The following is a 26,756-nucleotide window of genomic DNA, read 5'->3' on the forward strand; positions in this document are numbered from 1 at the left end:
GAGATTAAGAGGCACAAACTTGCAGTTAAGAAATAAGTCACGGGGATGGAACCTACAGCATAGGGAACATGGTCGTTAATGTTGTAATAACTTTGTAGTGACAGAGGTAACTAGACTTATTGTGGTGATCAATTCATAATGTATATAAATGTCGAATCACTATGTTGTACACCTGAAGCTAATATAATATTTATGTCAACTACACTTCAATTAGAAAAATAAAAAGGAAAAATAAATAAATAAGGTGATAAATATATCTCCAGGGCAAGAAAATATTATTTTGCAAGTACAAACTGGAATTATATCTCAAAAAAAGTGCTTGTCACAAAATTAAAGTTTTTTTTGCTCCTTAATAGAAAGTTAACTTCTAGACAGATAAATTAACAAATTATGTTAATGTTATTTTTAGTGTCAAAGAATAAAAAATATCCGTTGAAGTTTTAGTTGGTGTTACATTTAAACCTTAAATCAGTTTGAGAACTGACATCTTTACAATATTCAGTCTTTAATCGTAAGCTTGGGATATTGCTTTATTTAATTGGGTCCCTTAAAAATATCTCAATAAAAGTTTATGATTTTCTCTACAGATATTTTGTACTTGTTTTGTTAGGTCTATTCCTAGGTACTTTAGACTTTTTGATGCTCTTGTAAGTAGTATCCTTTTAACTTGAAACCCAGAAGTACACAGCAGAGATGGAAAGAACGCTCAAAGAGAAGCCCTCTGTTTGTGGTCTGAGGAGCAGGAAAGGGGTCTCCTGCTAGACAGAAAGTGGAGGAAGTCCCTGTTTTCTTTTGTGATTGCTCTTCTTTACGTCTTTGGTTCTTTCCCACCGCAGTCCCTAGGCAGTCCTGCATGTTGTAATAGCAGCAGGGGATGGCCACGCACCTAAAACCCCAAGGGAGGGGAACCCTTGTTTCTGGCCAGAGAAACTGTGGTCCCAGGAACAGGGATGGAATCCCCATTAGTTTTTCTTCTTTTTTCTTACTGCTTGGCCCCATAGGCAAAGTCAATCTCAAAAGGTTATATGACAGGGGCTCCCCTGGTGGCGCAGTGGTTAAGAATCTGCCTGCCAATGTAGGAGACACGGGTTTGAGCCCTGGTTGGGGAAGATCCCACATGCCACGGAGCAACTAAGCAACTAAGCCACAGCTACTGAGCCCGCATGCCACAACTACTGAAGCCCGTGTGCCTAGAGCCCGTGCTCCACAACAAGAGAAGCCACCACAGTGAGAAGCCTGCACACTGCAACCAAGCGTAGCCCCCACTCGCCGCAACTAGAGAAAGCCCACGTGCAGCAACAAAGACCCAATGCAGCCAAAAGTAAAAATAAATAAAACAATCAAACAAGAAGGTTATATGACAGAGCAGGGAAATTAAAGCCTAGGCATTCTACCCAGAGTATCAGGAAGGGGTGCCTCTGGGAGCAGGAAAGTGTCAAGGAGACCGTGGTGAGGGAGGAGCTCAAGAAAGTGATCTCAGAATGGTGGGCTTACTGCCAGGTTGTGTGTGCATGCGTCTGACCATGGGCTTCGGTCTCCTGCACAGACCACTGCCCAGGTCTCAGACTGACTACTGGGTGGCTCAGCACACGAGACAGATCCCAAATAGGCTGTGGCAACTGAACTGACATTGGAGCCACAGTCACAGAAGATGGGTGGAAACTGCCAGCCTGAAACTAACCGTCTGCTAACTGTCGAATGCCTGCTAAAACAGAACAGAGCAAAACAGTCAGCACTCTCCATGGAATTTAAGCAAGACCCAAAGTCCTGTAAAATAATGTTCATACTGTACCGGATACGGTCCAAAACTGCTCCAGATATGAAAACCCAGGAAAATCTCACCAACTCTCAAGGAAAAAGACGATCAAAAGATGCCAACCCTGAGATTATACAGACATTTATCAGATAAAGATTTTAAAGAATATATTATAACCCTCTAAGAATTAAGGGTGAACCCTCTTGAGACAAATGGAAAAATTCAGCAGAGACATGAAGGTATAAGAAAAGAACCAATAATTCATATACACATGCACACACACACGAGTACAAGTAAAACTGAGGTAATCTAAGATTGGTGGATCGTAGCAATGTCGGTATCCTGGTTGTGCTTTTATGCTATAGTTTTGTAAAATGTCACCTTTGGGGAAAACTGGGTAAAGTGTGCAAGAGATCTCCCGATACTGTTTTTTACAACTGCATATGAATTTCCAGTTATCTCAAAATTTTCAAATAAAAGGAAAGACTCAAACGGATACTTTAGGACTGAAAAATATAACTGAAAATAAGAAATTACTCTGTGAGTTGACTTCACAGAGTCTCTCTCCCCCACCCCCACCCCAGTTTCTGCTGTTGTGGTTCTGGCCCTCACTCCTGGCCTCTGCTTCCAGTCTCTCCTCCTCTGGTTCCTTCTAAACTTTGCTGTTGGGGTAATGTTATTCACCTGTGACTGTTCATGGCATTCCTCCTTTCCAAAGCCCATCAGAGGCTCATTCCTTACTGAAGAGCTCCGGTTCCTTTGCCAGCACTGTTACCCTCTAAGATTTTACTGTGCCCCATCTATCCAGGTTACTTCTCCTGTGTCCCCCGAAAATCCATTTTATTCCAGCCAAGCTACTCATCCTTCTCTGACCCTGTCTTTCTTTTAAGTTTTTTTTTTTTCTTTTTGTCCATCCATAATGACTACCTTCAGTTCTTTCTGATCATACCTCCAGTATTCACTGGAAGAAATCTGACGTATCTCTCAAGACCCATATTGGAATGTGATCTTCTTGATGAGGCATTAATTTATCTTTATAACCATGATTATTGTCTCCTCCTTCTATGCTAGGGCTTATATCAAACATGTCCTCATATTATGGTTATTCATGTCTTTCTGCCACACCAAATTGAAAAGATCTTCCTTTAGGGCTGGGACCATGGCTTGTTTTGTTTGCGACGCTCAGAGTGCCAAGCTCATTTCTTCACCCAGAACGCTTTGTAAGTGAGTAGAATTGGAATGGATGCTTGATGGAATTCGAAACTGGGTGGAGTCCATTAGGTTTCTTATTTACATAGTTTGGTTCTGTAGAATTGAAACAGAAGTCTTAATATTAAGTAGAGTATTATTCATGAGCTCTCTTTTAAAATCAGTGTTTTGGGGGAGTTGGGTGTAGTGAGAGTCGGGTAGTCATTCAGAGAGTACAGGGTTTCTTACTATCTGACTCTGACTTAAATGAATAATTGCTATAATGATTTGCAGAAATTTTTACCGCAAATTTACTATCTAAATAGTCTGCTACAATGAATTTGCCTGCACACACCAGTGAAATCATGAGTTGTTTGCAGGCCTTAGTAAGTGTGCAGCCGTCGTAGCTGTATCAGGTTTGCTTTACATGCTAGCACTGTGCAGACACACTAAGGAGTGCATTAAGTATCAGACACTTAGATAGCTGTGTTTTAAATGCTTTATATTATTTAGAATTCCTTAGTGGATTTTTAAATAGGTGGAAAAGATACTTTAGTGATATTTGGGGAAAGTGATTGGGGTTTTCAGATGGGCTTAGGAATACATTCTTTTCTTTCCCCTTTAAATAGTGAAACATTGGCCCCTGCCGTCTGTGAATTTATCATCCAGCGTGTTCTCAGAAGAGGATAAGATTTAGATAATGAGGGATGTCTGTACTTTAAAAAGCAAATACAGGGCTTCCGTGGTGGCGCAGTGGTTAAGAATCCGCCTGCCAATGCAGGGGACACGGGTTCAAGCCCTGGTCCAGGAAGATCCCACATGCCGTAGAGCAACTAAGACCGTGCACCACAACTACTGAGCTCATGTAAGCCACAACTACTGAAGCCGGTGCGCCTAGAACCCATGCTCCGCAACATGAGAAGCCCGCGCGCTGCACCGAAGGGTAGCTCCCGCTCGCCACAACTAGAGAAAGCCTGCGCGCAGCAACAAAGACCCAGTGCAGCCCCAAATAAATAAATAAAATTTAGAAAAGAAAGCAAATACATATTTTTGTTTAACGTTAAAGAAAATTCTTTCTTGCTGAAAGTGTTTTGTTTGTGTTCTAGGATTAATGACATCAAAAAAAGATAGTGCTTCAGAATCAACACTTTCATTGCCTCCTGGTGAAGAATTGAAAACTGGAGCAGAGAAAGATGGTAATATAATTTATAACTTCTATTTTCAAAATTTAATTTACTGATTGAACTTTAAAATAATATAGTGATATAGCTTATATGAGGCTAAAGTTTAAAGTTTGTAAGGGAAGAATCATTACAGTAAAAATTTATCCTTAAAAATCCCCTAAGCAGCTCATAATAAAGTTTATGTATATATTATATACACACACACACACATTTTTTTTGTATAAAATCCTGTGTTGTGATTCTTACGTACACTTAAATTAGAGAATTACTGGACTAGATTAAGAGAATAAAAGGAAATTCCATAATGTAGGTGTCTTGATAACAGCATTTAAAGTTGCCTTTAGCTGTCAAATCATTGGGTGAATAGAGCACAAATAGAAAATTCAAAAGTATTCCTGCTTGCCTTCAGGTTAACTCAGAACATTTTAATATTAAGCTTTTGTTACCTTAAAAACACATTAGTATGTTTTTTATATAAATAAGATGTGATTCTACTAACTCATCTTAATTGAGAGGTGAGACAGCGGTGGTTAGGATAGGTAGTTGGTCTAAGTTGGTGACGTGACAGCGCTCCCCTGTATGAGATTGCCATCATATAGTGTGGGTCCTTTGGGTCCTTAAAACTGCTTGGGCTATAAAATCTTGTATGTGTGAACGACAGTCTATTTTGATGAAATCAGGCATTTAATTCAACACTAGTTAATCCACAACTGAGGAAGCTAAGTGGAGAGTTTCAGAAGGATTTACCTGGAAAAGCATCTCATTGGTTCACTTCTTATTTCCCACCCTCTGATGTGTTCTTTTCCTGTACCGTTTTAGTTACCCTGCTTGCATCCGTCAGCAGCTCCTCCTCTACATCTTCTTTGGAGCACAAGCAGAGTCACTCCAAGACACTGAATGCAAGTGGCAATAACAAGAAGACAATGAGCAAAAGCCCTTCTGTCTCATCTAGAGCCAGTGCCGGTATCTATGGCTTTTTCAACCAGGCTTTCTTGGTGTTTTTTATCTTGGTTTGTTTGTAAGTAGATTTGCTCTTTTTAAATGTGTAGAAGGAACCCTTTACTTCAGTCAGGTTGAACTACTTGTTCCTTCCCTGTCTCCCCCCAGCCCCCCACCTCCCTCCCCTTCGTCAGCACACTGGATCTCTGTGCCTTTCCCTCACGCTCCTACCATTTTTCCTTGTCTGGATTGACTTCTTCTCTTCCTCATGTATCTATGGACTCTAGCCCCTGTAAGGTTCGTATTAGAACTTTATGATAGATCTTCAGATACTTGGAAACCATACGGTCTGTTCTCTTTCTTTACTTATCTCTTTTCTAATCTAAACCTAATAATAATAACTGACATGTCAATGCATGTTATTTACTATTTCAGGTACTATTAAAGGAATTTTACATACCTTAGTTCATTTAATTCTCAAAATAAACCTATGGAGTAGGTACTATTATGATCATCTTCAATTTATGAATGAGGAAACTGAGGCTTAGGGAGGTTAGGCATTGGTGCACAGTGGCAGTTTCTAAGTGCACACCTGGGCTTCACCCGCAGGTCTATCTGATGCTTCGCTGCTACCAGAGTCCGCCTCTGTCTCAAGTACCTTCAGCTCTTCTTCATGCTGTAGGGTCCCCAGACCCTTTGCAGCCTGCTGGTAGAGAGCTGAACCACTGCCTCTCGGTACAAGTCCAGTCTGAGGCTACTCATGCAGTTTTGGTGACCACACTATGTCATTGGCTCAAACAGAGCCTTATGCCAAGTCTCTTCGTTTTGTGGCTTGACATAGGACTTTACGTTTATTTTCATTTAATTTAATTTTTATCCCTCTGAATTTTGTTTTTTACATCTTGTGTATAGCTTTTTCACACACTTTTGTGTTATCTTCTTATTTAAAAAGCATGCTTTCTCTATTTTTAGCCAAGTCGTTTAAAACTGTGTAGGAGAGGTTGACAGTGATTACCTTTTTAACTTGCTGTGAAGCCTGCATGATCCCATTCAGTCCACATTTCTTCAGTTATGTGTAAGGATATATAAAACACGTTTTCTTGTTGAAATCAACATATATATTGAATTTACTGCAGTTCAGTTATTTACCTGCATAGAAAGAAAATGAAGCCACTTTGGCATAACTTATTATTTATTTATTTATTTTTTAAAAATTGTTTTATTTATTTATTTTTGGCTGTGTTGCGTCTTTGTTGCTGCGCACGGGCTTTCTCTAGTTGCGGCGAGCGGGGGCTGCTCTTCATTGTGGTGTGTGGGCTTCTCATTGCAGTGGCTTCTTGTTGCGGAGCATGGGCTCTAGGCGCGGGGGCTTCAGTAGTTGTGGCACGCGGGCTCAGTAGTTGTGGCTCGCAGGCTCAGTAGCTGTGGCACACGGGCTTAGCTTCTCTGCCGCATGTGGGATCCTCCCGGACCGGGGCTTGAACCCGTGTCCCCTGCATTGGCAGACAGACTCTTAACCACGGCGCCACCAGGGAAGCCCATAACTTATTTTTAATGAGCCTCATAGTAATTACTAGATTCTTTTTCTAATACTTTTAATACTTGTACTGAACCAATATTTTATTGTAGAAAACGTTCATGACAGGATTTCTTTTTCTCTTTAAGACACTTAATCGTATGGGGGAAAAAACCCCAAACCCTCAGTAGTAACACTGATATAATAAAGTTAAAAGTTGAGGCCCTACAAGTGGAGAACCTGGAAACTTTGCTTGAATATTTATTTTCTGAATAGGTTCCTCTTCCCTTGAAACCAGTTTCTCTTTAATGCTGTGAGGAACAGAGGTGAAAAGGTGCAGTGATGTAGCGATCCCGTTTGTCCTCATTTTATTTACATTTTAAAGCCCTCTGCATTTGGAATTTGGGCTTTTGACATTGACTTGATTTTAAAATTTATGTGTGGGTATGGAATTATCTTTCTTACGCTTTATATAAGGGTATAGTTCTAGTGTGCCTACATACTTAACCTTTTTTTCTTTTTATAAATTTGAGGGGTTTGTGGACCTAAATAATAGTAGAGATGAAGAGAGTTATCAATTAGAGTGAGAAGGAGGTCCTTTTAAAAGGGGAGGGAGATGTGTGAGAGAAAGTTCCGAACCCCAGAGATGTTTTCTTAAGAAAGTATTGCTAGAGTGAGTAGATATTCCGCTTTCTCTGTCCGTTTGCATTTGGGGTAGATGTGGACCGTAGAGGGTGGACATTTAGGGGAAGCTAAGGACAGAGGATTAAGGAGAAAGAGGAGCAGAGAGAAGAGATTGGGGGATGGGAGAGGTTGGGGAGGACGTCTGTGAGCTCAGCCCCACTGTAGTCCACGTTGAACTCTCTGTCCTTGGTCCATTGTCTGCAGGCAGCGTGGGGACAGACGTGAGAGTTTCTGGTCACAGGGTCAGGGTTTTAAGTCAGGTGTGCCACTGACTCCTATGAACATCATGTCTTCATTAATTCCTGAGTTTGTTTCTTACCTATGATTATAATTCTCATGAAAAGCGCTTTGTAAACCGTGAAGTGCTTGGGAAATGTTAGTTATTTTGAGGGCCAAGGACTTTTTAATGTACACTTGATCCAGACCTTCCTTCTCCCTGAGTTTGTGTTCCTCATTTGTTACCATGTTTTTAGTTTCTCCCTGTTAACAGTCTGACTTACCCTCTATCCCGCACCCTCACGCAGGGTTCCCTAGGCCTTCTCAGATGACAGCCACTCAAATCTGTTCATGGACTGATGGGAGAAGCCTCAGGGGCCCACCTCTTCTCTGTTATAATTGAACAGCTTTCAAGGCAGTGTTTCTCCAGGACTTCTGATGTTCAGTAGCAGGAGTTGCAGGCTTTAGGTTTGAATCGAGATCTGGGCAGGGAGTGCTTTTGTTTCTAATAAGGAAATCAGTTTGGGGTAATTGGAATCTTAACAGCAATTTCACTTTTAAATTACATTTATGTATGTATTATTTACACTGAGTCCCACTGAACTACTATGATTCTAGCATTTTACTAGAATAGGGATGGGTGGACTATAGCCCATGGGGCAAATCCAACCTACCACCTATTTTTGCAAATAAAGTTGTATTGGAACATGTTGTGCCCACTTTGTCTGTCTGCTTTTGTGCTGTGACCGCAGAGTTGAGTAGTTGTGCAGAGTAGTATGGCTTGTAAAGCCTAAAATATTTACTATGCAGCCCTTGAGTCAGAACAGGTGTGCTGACCTCTGTTCCAGTAGAGAGTGCCACCAGGAAGTCAGAGAAAGCTGATACTTCACCAGGAATCAAGTGTAAGTCCCTGTGGCAATGATTGTCTCAGGAAACCCTTCAGATTTCTTTTGAGTAGCTTTACTTCACATGTGAGAAACACAGCTTAGATGCTGTGTATAAGGAAAGGCAGCATATATTGAAATCTCCAACTAACTAGACTGGTTAGAATAAATGGTAGTTTTTTGGCTTATGTGCTTTTTGACTTTCCCTTTGTTTTTTCTCTTTTCCTGCCCCATCCCCTTCCCCAACCAACCCCGAAACAGGTTTGAATTCCTCAGCAACATCTGTAGCAAGTAATGCACGCTGCGAAGGAGAACTCCGCCTTGGAGATAGGGTGTTGGTGGTGGGCCAGAGAATTGGTACCGTTAAGTTCTTTGGGACAACAAACTTCGCTCCAGGTAACTCATCTGTATGGTCTTTGCTCAACTTGAATTCTTTAGATAACAAAAGGTTCAAAATTTTACATGTAAATAAAACCTACAGAGAATTCTTGATTAATAGTTCTTGTGGGTGGTGGCTGTGGCACAGAAAATGGAAAGCATTGATTCAGATGCAGACGGTTTTTACTCAGGTTGATTGTTACTAATGAATTTTTCTTGCCATTTGTGTTTTAAATTGTCTAAAGTTAAAGTTAGTTGTTACTCTCCAGTTTTACTCTCACTGATTGCCAAGTGTGCTAAATAACAGAGAAAACATTTGAGGGTTAGATTTGTGCTAAGCATAATCTTGAAAATGAGTGGATAATGCGTTTACTGCATACAGCTTTTAACAGAGTGGCTTGGAGAGAAAAGCAAACAAAAAGGTTCAAAGGAAAATGAAAAACGTTTGCGCACTGTGGGATCTTAAAAATGCATGTTTGTGTATTTATATACTCACTCCAATCTAGACTTAACATTGTGTTTCCCAAAGTAAAGATTATCTTTCTTTTATATTTTCAGTAATTTCTGATTGTAATTTCAAACAGAAGCTGGTTGAATAAAACCATGTTTGTATTTTTAAATAGCAATATGCTGTTTTGACACATGGTGGCATTGCAGCATTTTAGGAAACGGTTACCTAGAACATTGATTTTTTTTTTTTTTTTTTTTTTTTTGCCGTATGCGGGCCTCTCACTGTTGTGGCCTCTCCCGTTGCGGAGCACAGGCTCCGGACGCGCAGGCTCAGCGGCCATGGCTCACGGGCCCAGCCGCTCCGCAGCATGTGGGATCTTCCCGGACCGGGGCACGAACCCGCGTCCCCTGCATCGGCAGGCGGACTCTCAACCACTGCGCCACCAGGGAAGCCCGAACATTGATTTTTTAAAAAAAGTTTGTAGCCTTCTGTCAAGAACTCTGAAGGATCTGAGATTTTACCCTATTTGCAAGTTAACAAGTTGGATTGCCATGGTTTCACAGATGCTGGCAGAAGATGGTAGGCTGCTGGGTCAGCGATAGAGGACCTCAGTGCTCTCTGCAATAGTGGTAGCCAAAGTGGCAGCATTCTCTTCTGTTTCCTGAGCCCCACTTCCCAGGGGGTGAGATAGGGAGGGCCAGGTGACACCTGTACACCCAGTGGTTTATGCTATAGGAGAGGATCCCCGAGCTTAAGGAATCTGAACCTTTGTACTAGACAATAAGCATTACTGTCTTTTGTGCCGGGGGAGACTCTGTCTCCATCCCCCAAGGCCATCTTCTCTACAAACATCCATGAAAAGACAGTCAGTGCCTCTGTCCATAAGGCCTGTAGAAACATGGAGAATTGTCTCCCAACACATTCTTGTTTCATTAGTACCATTTTTAATTGCAGTCCATCTACTAATGGATTGGAGATGGGCTATATGTTTTATAATTCATGTCTCTCTTAGGGCACCAGCTAGTAATTGAGATTAGTTAGAATGTTCTTAATATGGTTCTCAAATAAAAACCTAGGAATCCCAAAGGTAGGTTATTTTTCCACAATCACTATGTCTTCTGAGCTTCCTTTCTCTGGTTTTATTAAACAAGGCTCGAACGGTTTGTTTTGTTTGGAAGCAGTTGTTGTAGGTTGAATTTTAATTTTTAAACTCCTAGTGTAGAGCATTTAGAAATTTGAGAAGTAATAAGCAAATATAAAAGTTTGAAATTTTTCATTAAGGTCCTTCTGCTCTTTCAGAAAGAAGTAGCGTGTATTTCTTGTGTATTTCAAAATTTAGATCAATCAGTTCTATAGGACAGTGGTAATATCTAGGCTTTTTATAGATTATGAGATCTAGACCTGACAGAGGGCATGTTTAGCCCCTCCAGCATGTTTAGCAGTGCCACCTCGGAAAGAAAGTATCCAGACAGTATGCAGTCACTATTGTTAACACTTGCCATAATGCCTTCCTGCTGTGTGCTACACACTTTCAGGAGTTACATGGTAAACATGTAGCAGTGATATGGTGTATTAAAATGGGAAAATGCAAAAATTATATAGGAAAGCATCAAAGGCAGAAGGAAGTAAAACTTGGAAAATTATAACCGTGGCACTCAGAAATAACAATGGCAACCAGAGTAACCCAGTTAGCGACATTCAGAAATGCAATGACTGAGCATTAGTATGGCTGAGCAGTGGGTTTGATACCTCACTCTGTACCTGGGCAGGGTAGGACTGTTTAGGTATAAAAGACAATTACACGCATTACGTTAGTCTTTTCAACTCAAACTCCAATATCGGGAATGGACTCAGGTATCACCTTTTTGAACGTAAGAGGAAAAAAATTAAGAACTTCTAGATTGTCATTTTAGAGGTTATACAATTGACTCTTTGAACTGTTAATCTGAAGGGAACAGTATTTTTGTATTTTGTCATTTGTCATAAGTTTCTCAATATCTGTATCCTTTTTATTTGTTACTGATTCTAAGAGACCACATACAATTACTATTGTATTCTACTTTTAACTACAAAAATGAGTGGACTGTCAGGTACTTTTAACTGAACTGGAGGTACCCTCATCCAGAGCCATTACTCTAGGAGTATATGTCCATTTATCTAATATTTGCCACACTAAAAGCAACCTCACTATTTTAATTTTATGCTCTCTAGAAAAGGAAATCCTATTACTCTCCTCAGAGTGGGCCCTTTTAAATACTTAAAAGCCTTTTAGAAAATTATTCCTATTAACTTAACCTAAATCTTTTCATTTAGGTTAAAAATGATATTTTTTTCCTTCCTGGGTAGGGAAAAAATGAAAGAAAAAGAAGAGTCCCCATGAAGTCTAGTCATATTTTCCATATTATTTTTGTCCCCCTTTAATTATTTCAGAACTGTTTGTGGTATTCTAATACTGGAAGAGTAAAATGAAAAGACTGTATATTCATTTTATGATTTATACATCTCGGTATCATGCTACACTGCTCTCAAGTTAAACAGACCATACTACCGAGTTAAGGACAGTTTCTTATTGTAGCTTTTAGGTATATTTTGGTCATACACTACTGGTATAATAGCTAATCCTTGCCAAATTTGTGTTTGTACATTTTATCTTTCTCCCCTAATGTACAACTCTGCAATTATGCTTGTAAAATGTTTTTCTAGTTGAAAATTTTTCAAATTTTGTTTTATAATTTTATCATGTGAAAGCTTAATGGTCACGAGGATTTTGGTCATTTGTGAAGATGTTAAACCATCTAGACTTTGGGTTTGTATAATAGCATAACAATTTTGGATAAAGTGCAGATGCTTTTAAAATCCCATGTTCTTGTTCTAGGATATTGGTACGGGATAGAGCTTGATAAACCCCATGGCAAGAATGATGGTTCAGTTGGAGGTGTGCAGTATTTTAGTTGTTCCCCAAGATATGGAATATTTGCTCCCCCATCCAGGGTACAAAGGTGAGAAACAATGAAATTTACACTATTCACAAGAACTTTTTGTAATGTGCAGTGGGTTATAGTTAGAGTCCCTAATTTTATATTAAAGACATGCCCTGACTGTAGCCCATGTCTTCTTTCAAGGGGTTAACCAGCCACCTTCTTCAGAGGGAAGGCTCATGGAAAGCTAAATTTGCTTTGCTGAGGATTTGCAGTTTTAAAAACCTCCTTTATTCCTCATTTGCAAACCCTGTGAGTATGTGTAGGCTAGTAGGAGTGGTGTTTGCCGCTCTGAACAGTGAGAGCAGCAAGCTTAATCTGTCATGCAAACAAAAGTAAAAATGCTCTCTGATTGCCTCAGTCACATCCTAACTACATTAAATTTCCTGCCAGCAGGCACCCCATTCATTCTCCTACAAACCTAATGGAACCAAAATGGCATTTTCCTCTGATTTCCTTAGTTTTCAAAAATAGATAAGCAGTAGATCTTTGGGGGAAGTGAAGCTTCAAGGATTTATATATAATATACCTCCCCGGTGTTTCTTCTTAAGATAGTACGCTTTTGTACCAGCTCACTCTGGGTTTTTTAAAAAAAGTTGAGCAGAAGTGAGTCCTCATGAAATTCCAGGTACTATTGTGTGAAATGACTTAATGTGCTGAAAGAAGTTGGCTTGGTATGCTTTTCAGTGGATGGGAAATGGGATACTCATCTTTAAATAGGAAATAACATGTGTGGTATAGTCACATTCATGAGAATAGATCTATGATCTCAACCTTGGAGTCCCATCTTGTTCCCTCCAACTGGACTGTGTGACTGCCTCCTGGCAGATTTAACAGGTTTTATATCCATTTTCTTTCTCACTTTGTTTTTCTTATTGAATAATTACATGTAATTTTTGTATTCTTTTCCTTCTTCTATGATGTACTTAGTATAATTCTTTTCTTATTATTTATGATTTTATAACATTTAACGTATAATGCTTTTCAGTTTACAAAGTACCTTCAATTAAATGTTGTTTCATTTGATCCTAATAAGTATTTGGTCAGGTGAGCTGGCAAAGAATAACTACAGATGGTCCCTGACTTACAATGGTTCAGCTTACGAGTTTTTGACTTTATGGTGGGGCAAAAGTGATAAGAATTCAGTAGAAACTGTATTTCACATTTTGAATTTTGATCATTCCCTGAGCTAGCGATGTGCAGTACAATATTCCCTCAAGATGGCTGCGCAGGGCAGCAGCAGCTCCCAGTCAGCCACGTGGTCGCGAGGTGAACAACCAATACATTTACGACCCTTCTGTACCAATACAAGCATTCTGTTTTTCACTTGAAGTACAGCATTCAATAAATTATATGAGACATTCAACACTTTATTGTAAAATAGGCTTTGTGTTAGATGACTTTGCCCGACTGTAGACCCATGAAAGTGTTCTGAGCACATTTAAGGTAGGCGAGGCTAAGTGATGATGTTCAGCAGATTAGGTGTATTAAATGCATTTTCAACTTAAGGTGGGTTTATCGGGACGTAGCCCCGTTGTAAGTTGAGGAGGATCTGTACAAATAGTTATTGAGCATTTAGTAAGTGGTGGGCTCTGTACCATGTTACTTCATAAATCTCCCCCAGGCCCAGTGAGGTATAAGGTAATATGATTATTCCTATTTTTGCAGGTGAAGAAAAGTTACAAGAGTTACAGTAGCTTTGCTAAAGTCCTATAGCTACTGTAGGGGACGAAAAACTTGTCCTGTCTATGAATTAAACTGACAACAGATAGATGAACAGGAGAAAAATCATGCACACTTATTAAATGTTAATTTTACATGCATGGGGGCATCACAGAAAGCAGTGAATGCCCAAAGTAGTGGTGAGAGTGAAGAGTTTATAGACCATCTCAATAGGGGAAAGGGAGGGGGAGAACGGCCACTTGTGGGGGAGCAGATGATGTTAGGAAAGATTAGTGGGCCCTTAGGAAAACGGATGGGGACATGATAGTCTGTGACAGCGTCTGTCTGGGGTGTGGTGTTAACTACTCATGTTCTCTCCTGTGAGAGAGGCAGTCTTCTCTGCTTGATGAAACTCCCGGGAAGGGGATTTATGACAATTCAGTTCTTTTTTGGGAAGATCTGTTTTAGGCAGATAAGGGGAGTTCAGAGAAAGCCTCTGCCTGCATTTGTTGATTCTCAAATGTCTTTAGCTCAAAATAATCTTTACACCAGAGTGGCATGTTTTGGGTGGGATATTTTGATCTTGCACAGTAGTTAATGGTGGAGCTGGACTCAGCCCAGGTTTGTTATTTTGCTGTTGTTTTTTCCCTAAGCCCTTGCTTTTAGGCAGTTTGCTGGGGTTTTTCTTGGTAGTCATTTTATAATGAAGAAAAAGAGGTAGTAGCTAGTGGCACTTACACGTGCTGGCACTGTTTTAAGTACTCTGTATGTATTGTTTACTGCTGTGCAGCAACCCTGTGTGTCGGGTACTGCAGTTATCCCTATTTCACAGGTGGGGAAAGTAAGGCACAGAGAGGTTAAGTGAGTTGTGCAGTTGTACACAGCTCCCAAGTGGAGATTTGAGCTCAGGTAGTGTAGTATCAGAATGTGTGCTCTTAACCATTACCCTATAATGGTTAAAAGAGGCCCAGTGACTTTCTTTAGGACCTATACCTTATAAATGATTGATTTGGGAATAAAACCCATACTGAGTCACCCGTCAGTCTTCTGGGTTCTCATATTGCTTTGAACAAATCTTCATTAACACATTGCTTCATAAACACATTTTTTGACTTTATGGTGGTGCAAAAGTGATAAGAGTTCAGTAGAAACTGTATTTCACATTTTGAATTTTGATCATTGCTACAGTCTCTCCTAAGTTTTATTTGTCTCCTAGTCATGAGGACTGGGGTTCTCCGTCTCATGTTTGATTACCCGAGGAGCACATTCTGGCATGTTGTGTGCACAGTAAATATTGATCAGATTTTGTTCAGTGTTTTTATGCTGTAACGGCTTTCTTCTCTGTTATATTGTGAAGCCTCTTTCTCTCTCCCTTCTTTTTCTTGCTTTGTTTATGGAACACACATTTTTTACTTTTTTTTGCCATCTATTTGGTCTTCTTTAAGGTGATTCATTTAAAAGCAGCCCCCTCATCTTAGAAGAAGCAGGGCTCTCTCTCTAAATGAACTGCTCTCTCTATCCAGCTGTCTTCCTATCATCTTCTGATTGTCTCATTCATCATCATCAAATACTATTAAGTGTCTTTTAGCACTTTGTGCTGTGCTAGGCGTTCTATAAGTAAATAAAACAGACATGGTGCCTGATTTTGAGGAGTTTCTAATTTAAACCAGCTTTGGAGCTCTTTAAAGATAACACTGATCTTCAAGAAGGAAGAATTTTAAACTGGGGACTCCTGAGAGAACAGTCAATCACATAGTGACCAATCACAACCTCACCTTGCATTGCGCTCCTCCCCAGATTGTAGCTGGCCTTTTACAATTTTTTTATTTTAATAGTTCCATTAAAAAATGTGCCTCCTGTCCCAGAATGCACATGGTACTTTCCTCTGCTTGAATGGTTTTCTACTATCACCCAAGTATCATCTAGTTAATGCTTTTTCTTCTATTAACTTATATATCAACCAATATCACTTTAGAGAAATTCTAAGGCACTGACTGGATCTAATCTTTCTCTCTCTCTCTGTCTGTCTATTTTTTACTCAAGTGGTTTTTATCAGCATAGCATTAATTTTCTTATTCTCAGTTCATACCATTACATACTTATTACTAATGAACAGATCACTTTTAGAATTAGGTTCTCAACTCTCCATCACAGCATAATTCAAGTATCTGTCCTCTTCATCAAGTCATATTCTTTGCATTCATTAGTCTCTCATTGATTGCTGTATGTTATGTATCTTGTGAAAATGATGCATGTGAATTGCAAGATGAAATTGCAAATATTGTAAGAGTTGCAGGATTTCTTTATGGTAACAAAGTGTGCTGATGCAAGTGATTGATAGAATAAAGACTGCAGATTTAGGTCAGTAAACAATTGGAAGAAAATGAGACTGTTATAGGATTGGCTTTTTAAAAATAAAGAATGATTTGAGTATCAAAGAAATAGACCTATAGTGAACGTGACCTTTATGATTGTGCTTAGAGTCAAGTACAAAATAAAACATGTTGAATCGTATTAGCCAGTTTTATCAGAAAAATCACATATATACACAAACTCAGCTGATGTTTTTTCAATGTAAAAATGTGGTGTTTTTACAGTTATAACCTAACATTTGTTAAATTTCACATAAAATAAAATTTTCGCATTTTTTAGTTTCATCTTTGAAAATAAAGCTCCAAAGAAGCAAAGTCAGGCCCCTATTTGAAATGAATTCACCTGAAGTTGACTTTCTCTGTACTTACTATGCTTATATTGCCTGTCTGTGGTGCTAGATTGAAGTTCATCCCTGGCTCATGATAGATGCTTAGTAAATGCTTGTCGAACAAGTGAAATAAGAAAGAACCATTGGTGTGAAATCCTCAGTTAAGCACCAGTCTTAAATCTGAAGACCAGCTACTTCTAATGAGGTTTGCATTACTTGTTTTATTCACAGAGTAACAGATTCCCTGGATACTCTTTCAGAAATTTCTTCAAATAAACAGAATCATTCGTATCCTGGTAAGATTACGCAGTTTTATGTTCCTAATAATTATTTCTTTGCTTTTATTCAATGAAAAATTTTTATTGTAAAGTATATATGTATACAAAAGAGTATATGAAATATATTTGTATAGTTTGTGTAATCATAAACAACATCTGTTACCCACCCCATAGCCAAAGATGATGGTTACCTGTATGTCCTATAGAAACCGCTGAGTATCCCCTGAGTCTCATCTGCCTCCCTTTTCGTGTACTCTGTCTTCAGGTTGTGCATCTTGAATTTTATGTTAATTATTCCCTTGATTTTCTTTATGTCTATCCCCCATAGATATGTCAATAAATAATATATGTTTAGTTTTTTTAACATCTTTATTGGAGTATAATTGCTTTACATTGTTGTGATAGTTGCTGCTGTATAACAAAGTGAATCAGCTATACATATACATATATCCCCGTATCTCTTCCCTCTTGCGTCTCCCTCCCACCCTCCCTATCCCACCCCTCCAGATGGTCACAGAGCACTGAGCTGATCTCCCTGTGCTATGCAGCTGCTTCCCACTAGCTATCTGTCTTACATTTGGTAGTGTATATATGTCCATGCCACTCTCACTTCGTCCTAGCTTACTCTTCCCCCTCCCCGTGTCCTCAAGTTTAGTTTTGATTGTTGTTTGCTATGTTAGTTAGTGTTCCATTAAAATACATTATTCATTTATATTTGATGGATATTTGGGTTGTATCCTGTTTCTAACTATTAGAAACTATGCCATTGTGCACATTTGCAAACGTTTCTCCAGGATTGCCAGGCATGGGATATCCATATCTTCAGTCTTCCTGGGTGTGCCGAACTGTTCACATGGGCAGTGGATGAGAGTCTCTGTCACTTCTCACCTCACCAACAGTAGTCTTGTTTGCCCATCTGATGGGTGTAAATGGTATCTCCTTGTGGTTTTAATTTGCACTTTTCAGATTACAGATGAGGTTGGGCCTGTTGCCATGTTTATGGACCACATACATTTCCTCTTCCACGCTGTTCCTATTCACGTCTACTGCCCGTTCTTCTTTTGGTTGGTTTGTTTTTTTCTTATTAATTTGTAGGTTTCTTTATCTGTTTTGGCATTTTGTTTGTTGCAAATGTCTTTCCCAGTTTTTGACTTGTCTTTTGCCACCCCCTCCCCTTCCTTTTTTGGCATCTTTTGATGAGCAGGAGTTTTTAATTTTTAAGTTGTCAAAATAGCAAACCATTATGCTTTTGCATGTTTTGTGACTTGTCTTTTCATTGTCTTAACAGTGTCTATCACAGAGTGGAAGTTTTTAATTTTAATGAAGTCCAGGTTATCAATTTTTTCTTTCATGACTTGTGCTTTTGGTGTTGTATCAAAAATGTCACCACCAAACCCAAGGGTACTGTGATTTTCTCCTATGTTATCTCCTAGAAGTTCTGTAGTTTTGTGTTTTACATTTATATCTATGATTCATTGAGTTATTTCTTGTGAAAGGTGTAAGTCGATGCCTAGATTCATTATTTTGCATGTGAATGTTTAGTTGTTCCACCATATTTGTTGAAAAGGCTATCCTTTCTCCATTGAATTGCCTTTGCTCTTTTGTCAAAGATCAGTTGACTGTGTTAGTGTGGGTCTATCTCTGGGCTCTCTATTCTGTTCTGTTGATCTATTTGTCTTTTTCTTTTGCTAATACCAAACTGTATTGATTACTGCAGCCGTATAGAAATTCTTCAAGTTTAGTAGTGGACTTTGATCTTCTCCCTCAATGTAGTGCTGGTTTATCTGGGCTTTTTGCCTTTCTATAAAAACTTTACAGTGTGTTTATTGATGTCTGCAAAATAATTTGCTGTATTTTGATTGGGATTACATTGAATGTATAGATGAAATTGGGAAGAACTGATGTCTTAACAGTATTGAATTTTCCTATCCATGAACATGGAGTGCTTGTCCATTTATTTAGATCTTTGATTTCTTTCATCAGAGTTTTATAATTTTCCTAATATAGATTCTATACATGTTTTATTAGATTTATACCTACCTGTTTCTTTTTTTTTTTTTGGTGTTAATGTAAGTGGTATTGCTTTATAGTAATTCTTTTTACCTTGTATCAGCCTTCTTGTGGTTAAGTACTTGCCTAAAAAATCTTTTTCTAGCCATTGCCTTAATCTTTCTATGTTCTCATGTCTTTGGAATATCTTCTATTATCATTATTATTTTTTTTTTTTGCGGTACGCGGGCCTCTCACTGTTGTGGCCTCTCCCGTTGCGGAGCACAGGCTCCGGACGCGCAGGCTCAGCGGCCATGGCTCATGGGCCTAGCCCCTCCGCGGCATGTGGGGTCTTCCCGGACCAGGGCACAAACCTGTGTCCCCTGCATCGGCAGGCGGACTCTCAACCACTGCACCACCAGGGAAGCCCCTGGAATATCTTGTAAATAGAATATAACTGGATTTTACTTTTTTTAGAAAAAGACAACCTTTGTTTTTTAATCTGAGTTTCACCTATTTGCATTCATTGTAGTTAGTAATATATTTGGATTTATTTGTTATTTATTTGTTTTCTAATTTTTCAACTTTTTTGTACTTAAATGTTTTTCTTTCTTGACTTCATTCTGGTTATATTGCTACCCCCTCTTTTTTCCATTTAATTTTTTACTTGTATAAAAATTACATTCTATGAATATGCTTCCTAGTAATTAGGTACTTTGACATACATACTTAGCAAAGGCTAAAGTTAATCATTATGTTTACTCTTTCTCAAATAATAGGAAGTCCTTAGAAACTGAGTTTCTATTTTGTTTCCCTCACAAATTTCGCATTATTTTAATAGTTTTTATATAATTGGTATTTATTTAATTTGCTCATGCATGTCAGTATTTACTGATATCTTTCGTCATTAATCCTTAGAACTTACAGTTGAAATCATTTTGTTTCTACCTGATCTATATTCTTAAATATTTTTTTAGAAAGGGTCTATTGGTAGGAAACTCAGTTTTTGTCTGTCTTTTCTAATGATAGTTTTACTGAGTAAAAGTAAATATTGGTGCAATTTTTATTAGAGTTTGAAAGCTGTTTTCTCCCTGCATATTGACAATATAATTCTTCTGCTTTCTGTCTTCTGTCAAATTTTTGAGAAATCACCTATCAGTCTCCTTAATCCATACCATTGTAGGTGGTTTATCTTTGCTTTTTGACTGCTTTTAAAGATCTTCTCTATTTCCTTTGTGTTGTACAGTTTTGCTATGATTATGTCTAGGTGGAGATTTCCCTTTGTTTATTCTGTTTGGCATCTTGGGTCTTCCTGGATCTCGGAATTAGTATCTTTGATTAATTCTGTAAAATTCTTGCCCATATACTGAAAATATTTCTTCCTTCATGCTCTCTATTATCTCCTTCCAAAATTCTGACGAGTAGTATAGTCCACATTTTCACTTTTCCATGCCTCGTTCGTATTTTTCACAACTTTGTCTCTCTGGACTGCATTCTGGATATCTTCAGAGTATCTTTCTGTTTCTTGATTCTTTCTTCTGCTATGTTTATTCTACTGCCTAATTCAGCCGTGAAGTTTTTTAATTACAAATTTTTCATTTTTTTTCTTTTTGCAAGTCTGTTTGGTTGTTACTTATTGTCACTTATTCTTTCCCCACATTTTCAAGTTTTTCTTTTATGCTATTAAACATTTTAAATATTGTTACTTTTTATGATTAATAATTCAATATCTGAAGTCTTTGTGAGTCTGATTCTGCCGTCTGTTTCTGTTGAGCCTAACTTGTGGCACCTTCTTTCCTTGTGAATTTTGTTATTTATTGTTGTGAAATGCTTATTTTACTTAGAATTGAATGTATGGGAATTCTTTTAAGCCTGGGTTGATGCCTCTTGAGAAGATTGTACAGGCATATCTTGTTTCATTGTGCTTTGCTTTTTTTTGCTTCTCAGATACTACATTTTTTACAAATTGAAGGTTTGTGGCAACCCTTCATTGAGCAAGTCTGTTGGCGCCATTTTTCCAACAGCATTTGCTCACTTTATGTCTCTGGGTCACATTTCGGTAATTCTCACAATATTTCAAACTTTTCCGTTATTGTCATATTTGTTATGGTGTATCTGTGGTCGGTAGTCTTTGATGTTAGTATTGTCATTGTTTTGGGGCGCTATGAACCGCATCCATACAAAATGACAGACTTAATCGATGAATGTGTATGTTCTTACTGCTCCACCAACTGGCTATTACCCCATCTCTTTCCCTCTCCTCGGGCCTCCCTATTCCCTGAAACTCAAAAATCTTGAAAGTAGGCCAATTAATAACCCTACAATGGCCTCTGAGTGAAAGGAAAAGTTGCGTGTCTCTCACTTTAAATCAAAAGCTAGAAATGATTACGCTTAGTGAGGAAGGCATGTCAAAAGCAGAGACAGGTCAAAAGCTAGGCCTCTTGTACCAAACAGTTAGCCATGTGTGACTGCAAAGGAAAAGTTCTTGAAGGAAATCAAAAGTGCCACTCTGGCGAATGCACAAATGGTAAGAAACAGCCTTATTGCTGATCCAGAGAGAGTTTTAATGGTCTGGACAGAAGATCAAACCAGCCACAGAATTCCCTGAAGCCAAAGCCTAATCCAGAGCAAGGCCCTAACTTTCTTCAATGCTATGAAGGCTGAGAGAGGTGAGGAAGCTGCAGAAGAAAAGGTTTGAAGCCAGCAGAGGTTTGTTCATGATATATAAGGAAAGAAGCCGTCTCCATAACCTCAAAGTGCAGGGTGAAGCAGCAGGTGCTGATGTAGAAGCTGCAGCAAGTTATCCAGAAGATCTAGCTAAGGTCATTAATGAAGGTGGCACCACTACACAATGGGTTTTCAGTGTAGATGATACAGCCTTCCACTAGAAGAAGATGCCTTCTGGGACTCTCATCGCTAGAGAAGGGAAGTCAGTGTGAGGCTTCAAAGGAGAGGCTGACTTTCTTGTTAGTGGCTAATGCAGCTGGTAACTTTAAGTTGAAGCCAGTGCTCATTGACCATTCTGAAAATCCTAGGGCCCTTAAGAATTACGTTACATTGGGACTTCTCTGGTGGCGCAGTGGTTGAGAATCCGCCTGCCAATGCAGGGGACATGGGTTCTAGCCCTGGTCCGGGAAGATCCCACATGCCGCAGAGCTACTAAGCCCATGGGCCACAACTACTGAGCCTGCGCTCTAGAGCCCAGGAGCCACAAGTACTGAGTCCACGTGCCACAACTACTGAAGCCCGTGTGCCTAGAGCCCGTGCTGCGCAAAAGGAGAAGCCACCGCAACGAGAAGCTCGCACGCCGCAACTAGAGAAAAACCGCATGCAGCAACAAAGACCCAACACAGCCAAAAGTAAATTTAAAAAATACTAAATAAATTTATTAATAAAAAAGAATTATGTTATATCTACTCTGCTAGTGCTCTGTAAATGGAACAATAAAGCCTAGAGGACAGCACATATATTTACAACATGGCTGACCGAATATTTTAAGCTCACTGTTGAGACCTACTGCTCAGAAAACAAAAAAAGATTCCTTTCCAAATATTACCATTGACAATGCACCTGGTCACCCAAGATCTCTGATGGAGATGTACAGTGAGATTAACGTTGTTTACGTGCCTGCTAACACAACATCCATTCTGCAGCCTGTGGGTCAAGGAGTAATTCTGAGACTTCCAACTCTTAGTATTTAAGAAATACATTTCGTAAGGCTATGGCTGCTATAGACAGTGATTCTTCTGCTGGATCTGGGCACAGTTCATTGAAAACCTGAAAAGGATTCACCATTCTAGGTGCCATTAAGAATATTCGTGATTCATGGGAAGAGGTCAAAATATCAACATTAATGGGAGTTTGGAAGACGTTGATTCCAACCCTCATGGACGACTCTGAGGGGTTCACAACTTCGGTGGAGGAAGTACCTGCAGATGTGGTAGAAATAGCAAGAGAGCTAGAATTAGAAATGGAGCCTGAAGGTGTGACTGAATTGCTGCAATCTCATCGTAAAACTTGAACAGATGAGGTATTGCTTCTCATGGATGAACGAGGAAAGTGGTTTCTTGAGATGAAATCTACTCCTGGTGAAGATGCTGTGAAGATTGTTGAAATGACAATAAAGGATTTAGAGCATTACATAAACTTGGTTGATACAGCAGCAGTGGGCTTTGAGAGGATTGACTCCAATTTTGAAAGAAGTTCTACCGTGGGTAAAATGCTATCAAACAGCATCGCGTGCTACATCGAGAAATCATTTGTGAAAGAAAGAGTCAGTCGATGTGGCACACTTCACTGCTGTCATGTTTTAAGAAGTTGCCATAGACACCCCAGTTTTCAGCAAGCACCACCCTGATCAGTCAGGACCCTCCACCAGCAAAAAGATTGTGACACCGAAAGCTCAGATGATGGATAGCAGTTTTTAGCAATAAGGTATTTTTAAATTAAGGTATGTGTATTTTTTTTCTTTTGTACATAATGCTACCGCACACTTAATAGACTACAGTATAGTGTAAACAACTTCTAGATGCCCTGGGAAGCCAAAAAATTTGTGACTCGTTTTGTTGAGATATTTGCTTCATTATTGTGGTCTGGAACCGACCCTGCAATCTCTCTGAGGTATGCGTGTGTTTACTTCTGCCAGTTGCCTAGAGGCACTGCCAACTTTAGTTTACGTTCTCTGCCATGTTGTTGTTGTCGTCTTTATATTACACAGATAAAATGAATTTGGCTGGCGATCACAGATCTGGAGGGGAGAACATTTTGCTTTCTGCACAGTGGGGTTGACACAAGCTGCTTTCCTTTGTGTTCATCTGAGTGGTGCTTCATTTTGTTTCTCATCTGACTTGACACTGAGGATGAGCTGCTCGGGACGCTCACTTTTGTTAGGACCCCATCTTGGCAGGCCCCAGCTTCTCTGGAAGGCAGTGTAGTGCTGGGGTACAAGGTGGTTAGGTTGCTTTGGGGGAAACCTTCCATGGTTTCTCTTTTTGGTTTCTGGCCTCTTTGGAATTGTGCCACTTGTATGAGGTCAACAGTATTTTTTTTAAAAAAATTATAGTTGTTTTAAATTATACTTGCTTCATTCAGGAGGTTCACGCAGCACATCTGGTGTGCCGTAACTGCCAGAACTGGAAATCCCATTCTTTTTTAAAAGCATCTTTTAAAAACTTTACCTTTTGTGAAGTCTTTTTCTTTTTTTTTTTTTTTTTAATAACTCTGTCATTTGGGGATGCCAACAATCATAAGCTCTGAAATTCATTGTTCAGAATTTTATAAATGGGGTATATTTAGTGATAGTGTTTTTTTAAACCATTTTTATCCTTTTATTTTTTAATACGATTTATCAAGATTATAATATTGGAGAGTAAAAAGATTAAGCTTTATCAATGTGTAATTAGATTTCATTTGGTTTTCAGGAAAGTTTATAATAAAAACCTCCAAAAGTAATGTCATGATCTTAACTTATTCATGTAGTGCATAGTTTGATGAGAAAGGTGAGGTAACAATCGTCAAGAAGTCTAAACTGTTACAATCTGCATGCACTTATTTTCTTTGCTTTCTGTTTCCAAAGAAACACTTGGTAGAATAGAACGTCTGTAGAAGAAATGATAAAAGATAACTTTTAACAAGGACTGTGAATTTGTGATTTAGTTTTCCTCATCTGACCTTAACTTTCATATTTAGGTTTTAGGAGAAGTTTCAGTACAACTTCTGCTTCTTCCCAGAAAGAGATTAACAGAAGAAATGCTTTTGCCAAGTGAGTATTAAGAAGATTTAGAAAAAACGCCTTTCAGGATGAACATGACAGGATTCTGTGAAGAAATAAAAGTGGGATTTTGTATCTTTTACATTGCGTGGTAGAATTTTAACACTTAGGAGGAAAGGTGTGATGAGTGTGTCAGTGAGAAGAGTTCTTCCTCCCTCCTTTTCAAGCTCAATTAAAAATGTCACCAGTGACTAAAAGTAGTATACGGAATATATTTTCAAAGAGGTTTAGTACTGTTAATAAAAGTTGGAGGAATTTACATTCTGTGTTATCATTGAATAGGGTGGACTGATTTTAAACTCTGTTTACTTGATTAGTCAGAGAATTGATTTAATATTTTGGGAAGTCCATAAAAGGAATGTCAGGCCTATTTGCATCAGGTCATCTTATTATTATTTTAAAAAATACTCCTACTTCCTCTTGTAGAATATACTGCTCCCCTTTTCGTTGTTGTTGTTTCTTTGTAGAGAGAATCTCCTTTTCTCTTTTTCATTTATATTGCTATTTATAGACCTCAGACCCAGTTTACTCCCCCGAATAGTTTTCTGAGACGTTTAGGAACTTCTTAACCTTTTGAGGAATATGAGGCTCTTCTAGGCTGATTAGGTTAAGGAGGTGTTTTTTGTTTGTTTGTTTTTGTTTTTTAATTTTAAATCCTTCCAGTTAATCTATGAACAATGCCCTGGGGGAAAAACGTCTAGCTCAGTAGGTAAGTGCACTAGTTGTGGGGCCCTAGAAGCCACTAGGAATCATAGCCCACACAAGAGGACTTGACGATCACATGAGCAACAGGCAGGTAGTTTATATAATAATCTGGCATGAAGTTACTGGAAGGCCTCGCCAAGATCTGCGGTTTCACTTGAGAACCCTGACGGGTCCTGAGGCACTGTTGGGTACTGTTTAGCAGAGTTGGGTGGGTTTTGTTTTGTTTTTTTCCCTTCCTCAAAACCTCTACCAATTCTGAGATTTTAAAATTAGTCTCCTCACTTGAGTAGCTGAAAGAGTTTAAGGGCAATAACTTTATGCTCCAGTTTATTGAAGATATTCAAGAGTTCTTAGGCAGAATGGAAGAAATTACTAAGAAGAGGCAAGCAGGATATAAAGGATTTTGAAGGGGGAAAGGTATCAAAATCAGTGTCAAGATGTTGGTGAGGGGAAGAACATGATACAGAGAAGCAAGGGAAGGAGAGAGAATCTGAACCGTGGGAATTATACAGCAGGTATGGATATGTACAAGATGATCTGTTGACATGAGAAGAAAATATCAGTACTTCTGTTGGTTTTCTTTGAAAATAAAAATAAATGAAGCTTTACTGATACTTCTACAGATGGACTCTAGTACCTGTTTTAAAAAAATAAACATATTCTTACTGAGGATATATAATCAATTTAAAACTTATTTAGTTTTTACTTAAACAATATGTGACCAGATGTTTGGTGATCAGTGTTATACGAAACAAAAGAAAGACATTAGGTGTTTAGACTTTAGGTCCTAGGAAACCTGTCCCTGATCTCAGGGGTAAGAAACATTGTAGTGATTGGATGACCTTCTGCTGAAGTGACAGAGTTAATTGTATATTGTGCTGTTTTTAATCTGGAAGCATGATGTATTCTGAAGAATATGGGTTGAAGAAATGAGTTTATTGACATTTATCAAACCCTGTGCCATTTTCTTGTCTATTCGTATGGAAATAAAAGATACTTCCAGAAGAAGCATGGAAAATATAGTCAGAGATAATGAAAATCCCTGCGTAAGAAACTGGAAGGAATTGGGGCAAAGGGCATGTTTGCAAAAGAGGGCTGAGGAAAGGGAAGCAGCAGCCGGCTGCGCCGTTTTTTGAGAAAGAACAGATGTGCTTCTCCAGTTGGCTTATTGAGGTGGTGGGGATGAACACCTTCATTCAGAGGAAAAAATGATGGAGGCGGTGTTGGAAGCAATTCTTCTGTCTTCAGAATTCTTAGTATATCTAATACCAAGCATGGGGGTAATAAACACAGGGAGCTTGAGATGTTGGCATAGGTGTCACTGCCACCTGGTAGGCACAGGCATCCTCTCTCCCACCGTCTGCATCCAGCCTGGGATCTGTAGCTCACCTGTCGCTACATCTCATTTCCATCATTACCAACTTAGCTTCTCCCCGTGTTTTCAGAGTGCATCTCCTGAGAGTCTCCACTGGGTCCT

The 26,756-nt window shown here is 38.9% G+C and overlaps 1 protein-coding gene across 2 annotated transcripts in view; it reads left to right on the forward strand.

The window, feature by feature from the left end:
• The window catches only part of CLIP4 (CAP-Gly domain containing linker protein family member 4), a gene marked incomplete at both ends in the record, with an annotated part of 56,479 nt that overhangs the window by 25,481 nt on the left and 4,242 nt on the right, over window positions 1–26,756 (forward strand). Inside the window, 6 exons of one of the 2 annotated variants that reach the window (XM_082851675.1) lie at window positions 4,051–4,140; window positions 4,948–5,091; window positions 8,629–8,763; window positions 12,072–12,195; window positions 16,769–16,833; window positions 24,493–24,565. In XM_082851675.1, the coding sequence (XP_082707801.1) occupies window positions 4,051–4,140; window positions 4,948–5,091; window positions 8,629–8,763; window positions 12,072–12,195; window positions 16,769–16,833; window positions 24,493–24,565 (631 nt within the window). Of the gene's footprint in view, window positions 1–4,050; window positions 4,141–4,947; window positions 5,092–8,628; window positions 8,764–12,071; window positions 12,196–16,768; window positions 16,834–24,492; window positions 24,570–26,756 lie in introns of those variants that run through there. The other variant, XM_082851676.1, reaches the window with a different exon arrangement.

This window comes from Leucopleurus acutus, assembly GCF_964270905.1.
Source record: "Leucopleurus acutus genome assembly, chromosome: 12".
Lineage (NCBI taxonomy): Eukaryota > Metazoa > Chordata > Mammalia > Artiodactyla > Delphinidae > Leucopleurus > Leucopleurus acutus.